The sequence below is a fragment of the Jatropha curcas genome, chromosome 6, assembly GCF_041381405.1.
Source record: "Jatropha curcas cultivar XTBG-Jc1 chromosome 6, XTBG_Jcur_1.0, whole genome shotgun sequence".
Taxonomy (NCBI): domain Eukaryota; kingdom Viridiplantae; phylum Streptophyta; class Magnoliopsida; order Malpighiales; family Euphorbiaceae; genus Jatropha; species Jatropha curcas.
The window spans coordinates 27,655,076-27,658,844 of record NC_143156.1 but is presented as its reverse complement, the minus strand read 5'-3'; the positions used below and the strand labels follow the sequence as shown (position 1 = coordinate 27,658,844).

The window sequence follows — 3,769 nt, the reverse complement described above, 5'->3', positions numbered from 1 at the left end:
CTATAATATTATTCATATTGTAACTGTGCCTTGTCGCGTTCAGATCGGGTGGTGGGCTGCCAATAGAATTCATTTTCCCATTTTTGACTAAAAGGTCTAAAACGACAATTCCTAACCGCCAAGTATGACCTTCAGTGACGTTATTTATCATTTATCATTTATCATTGAACAGCAACCGCAGCTTCCACCGCCGTTCCGTGTTGATCCTGTACACGCCAAGAATAAGTAAAAACGACACCTTTTTGACAAATGGGAAAATATTTTTCGTTGGAATATTTAAATTGTAATCTCACGTCTTAATTGTTTTTTAATCAATGTAGATTATCCCATATAATATTTTTTAAAAAAATGATGCATTTTCTTAATAAATTTAATAATCACGTCTGGTAGAGACGAGTATATGAAATTCCGAAAAATAATTTATTTAAAAAACATCTTTTAAATTTTCTAACACATGAAGTTATTAAAAATAAATTATAATTTTCTAATAAAATAAAAATAAAAACCTTTAAAGTTTAAAAAAATAAATCAAAAGTTTCTAATAAGAGAAAATTAAGTTTTTTTTAAAAAAATAAATAAATAACTTTGAATTTTATGATAGTATTATTTTAGATTAGATTCCAAACTAACCTAAAAGATTTAGAACAAATTTGAACTATTCAAAAAAAAAAAAAAAACAAAACAAAACAATTCCAAAATGCCATGAAATAAAAGGTCAAGAATCGAAGCATCTGTTTTTTTATTATTCTTTTTACTTTTTTCTGTGGCTAAGCAAAAGCCAAAGCAAAACAGCTGGTTTTTTTTTTTATTCAATTTTTCAACTTGTAATTTTTAGCTCATTCAAATCTTTTATTTTATTGTTTCTCTTTTTCTTGTTATAATTAGTTTGCTCTATCAAGTTAATTAATTTATAATATTACCTTTGTCTAATTTAACTCCTTATATATATCCACTTCGCCGCCTCTCTCTTTCATTTCCAATTATCCGTCCAACCATGACCACCGTCACAACCACTTTCCTCCTCCTCATCTCCACCTTCCTCCACCTCTTCACCACCTCCGCCGCCCTTGGTGTCAACTATGGAACTTTAGCCAACAACCTCCCACCTCCAGCCCAAGTAGCCAACTTTTTAAAAACAGAAACCATTATAGACAGCATAAAAATCTTTGATACAAATCCAGAAATTCTTAAAGCATTTGCCAACACAAACATCACTGTCACCGTCACTGTCGGCAACGGAGACATTCCTTCTCTATCCAACGCACGCGCAGCTCGCCGATGGGTAGCCAACAACATAAAACCTTATTATCCACAGACAAAAATCAACCTTATAGCCATTGGTAATGAAATCTTGATGTCTGGTGTTCAAGATTGGATTGCCCATCTTGTCCCTTGCATGAAAGCAATACACCATGCGTTAGTTCTTGAAAAAATAAACACTATTAAAGTTTCAACACCACACACGTTAGGAATTCTTCATAATTCGGTACCACCGAGTTCAGCCCGGATCCGACCCGGTTACCAAAAACCAATATTTGCACCTATGCTATCCTTTTTACGAGAAACCAAATCGCCTCTTATGGTAAACCCGTACCCGTATTTCAGTTATGCACCAAAAGTGGCTAAATACATTCTTTTCCAACCTAACCGTGGAATTCACGATAAAGCAACTGGCATTACTTACACGAACATGTTTGATGCGATGATGGATGCGGTTTACTCGGCGATTAAGGCAATGGGATATGCCGACGTGGAAATCCTGGTTGCGGAGACAGGGTGGCCTTCGATGGGTGATCCGGATCAACCGGCTTGCACAGTGGAGAATGCAGTGTCGTTTAATGGGAATTTGATTAAGCATGTTACTTCAGGGAAAGGGACACCTTTGATGCCTAATAGGAAGTTTCAGACTTACATTTTCGCATTGTTTAATGAGAATTTGAAACCTGGAACTACTGCTGAGAGGAATTGGGGCTTGTTTAGACCTGATTTTAGCCCTGTTTATAATGTTGGGATTTTGCGCAATCCGCAGGTACGAGTTATTTAAGATGAAAATTTATCAATTCTCCGGTTGAATAACTTTTCTTGTAGGGTTTAGTGTTTTAACCAAATGCTGGTATTTATACTAACTCTGTTATATGGTAGTCTAGCATTTGTAGGAGGTTTTAGTTGAGAGAGTTGATCATGATTAATTCTCTTTTAACCTTTAATGAAATATTAATAAAACATTTACCGGCTGCTAAAACAATTAAAAGCTAATAGAAAGTAACGATTTGTACTATTTCTACTATCTATAATATTTAGTGGGGTAGCATTGAGAATTTGAGAGAGCTGATAATGAAACCTTGCTCATAAAACCATAATAACTATTAGAAGAACTGATTTTACCAAACAAACAACACAGTTATTGTTATGTCATATGTAATATGTAATGTATGTAATTATACTGATCCTTAAATATTTTCTTTCTTAGAAAAATCCAACAGTACCACAACCAACACCAACAACAGGAGGCAAGAAATGGTGTGTACCGAAAGCAGAAGCTACTGAGCAACAATTACAAGGAAACATCGACTATGTGTGCAGCCAAGGTGTAGATTGCAAGCCTATCCAAGCTGGTGGTGCGTGCTTTGATCCAAATAATGTAAGATCACACGCATCATTTGTAATGAACTCCTTCTATCAAACACATGGCCGGAATGATTTCAACTGTGATTTCTCTAAGACCGGTGAAGTCACCACTTCTGATCCAAGTAAGTCAAATTGCATACTACATATTGATTTTGCAGATATAGAGCATGAAATTTTTAATTTTATTTGTCAATTATATATCGATGGGTTTCTGTTTCCTTAATTAATTTTTTCTTCCATGTGCATGCAGGTCATGGAGGATGTAAATACCTTTGAGTGTACAAGGCAGGCAGCCATGTAATTTTATTCGTGATCTGTTGATTCTTTTTGTTATCAGTAATTTATGCATTTAATCAAGCTGTGAAGTTACTTGTAATTGTAATTGAAATGTGCAGGGTTTATACACAACAAAAGGGTATAATTGTCACCTCATAATGTATTGAAATTCCACTAATTTCCCTTAACGCGTCTGCGTTTGCGTTTATTTATAGAAAGCTAAAGCAAGAGACATTAAAGCTCAGATTCATTACCTTATTATTCATATTGTAATTGTTCATCGTCCCGTTCAGATCTGGTGGTGGGCCTACACATAGAATTCAATTCCCATTTTTTTTGACTAAAAAGTCTAAAACAACAATCTCTAATCGCTTGCTAAAAAAAAAAAAAAATCTCTAACCGCACTTATGACCTTCTAATAACGCTATTTGTAATGGAAAAATTACGTTATGTCTCTCTGATTTAGAAATACAATTAATAAATCTTTGTATTTTGAAAAATAGATTAAAATTTTCTTTAATTTAATTTCGTCAGATTATAAAGTCTTTTAATTATAATTAAGTCTCGAGCCGGATTTAATCGGTCCCAAGATCCGAATATCGAAAAGAAAAAACGTTAAATGACATATAGAAGTGGAGAAAAAGTAAATGAGAAACTGAAGAATAGAGATGGATTATCTTCTCATGTTCGTAACCCAAGCCCACTGGCCTCTCCCATTCAATGGGTCAATTTTCATACTAAAGGGTAAAGACGTGATTTACATAGTTCTCCTAAGCTCTTTCGGAAACGACATCGTATTAAATTTATCTGAACCAACATTCAAGCATCTTAACAACGCCCATAGATATAGCAAATTTACAAAAAA

At 34.0% G+C, this 3,769-nt stretch overlaps 1 protein-coding gene across 1 annotated transcript; it reads left to right on the top strand.

The window, feature by feature from the left end:
* Positions 1-848: 848 nt before the first annotated feature.
* On the top strand, positions 849-3,092 carry LOC105647679 (glucan endo-1,3-beta-glucosidase). The gene is made up of 3 exons (XM_012233866.4): positions 849-2,029; positions 2,471-2,750; positions 2,879-3,092. Exons 1-3 carry the CDS (start codon positions 995-997, stop codon positions 2,902-2,904), a joined length of 1,341 nt encoding a protein of 446 aa, XP_012089256.1. The 5' UTR covers positions 849-994; the 3' UTR covers positions 2,905-3,092.
* The last annotated feature ends 677 nt before the right edge of the window (positions 3,093-3,769 follow it).

What these genes read in the sequence shown, in the direction of transcription:
- LOC105647679 (XM_012233866.4), top strand. Translation starts at nt 995, where the DNA reads ATGACCACCGTCACAACCACTTTCCTCCTCCTCATCTCCACCTTCCTC. An exon ending in GGATTTTGCGCAATCCGCAG is followed by an intron (nt 2,030 to 2,470) that starts GTACGAGTTATT and finishes TTTCTTTCTTAG; the next exon opens with AAAAATCCAACAGTACCACA. An exon ending in AGTCACCACTTCTGATCCAA is followed by an intron (nt 2,751 to 2,878) that starts GTAAGTCAAATT and finishes ATGTGCATGCAG; the next exon opens with GTCATGGAGGATGTAAATAC.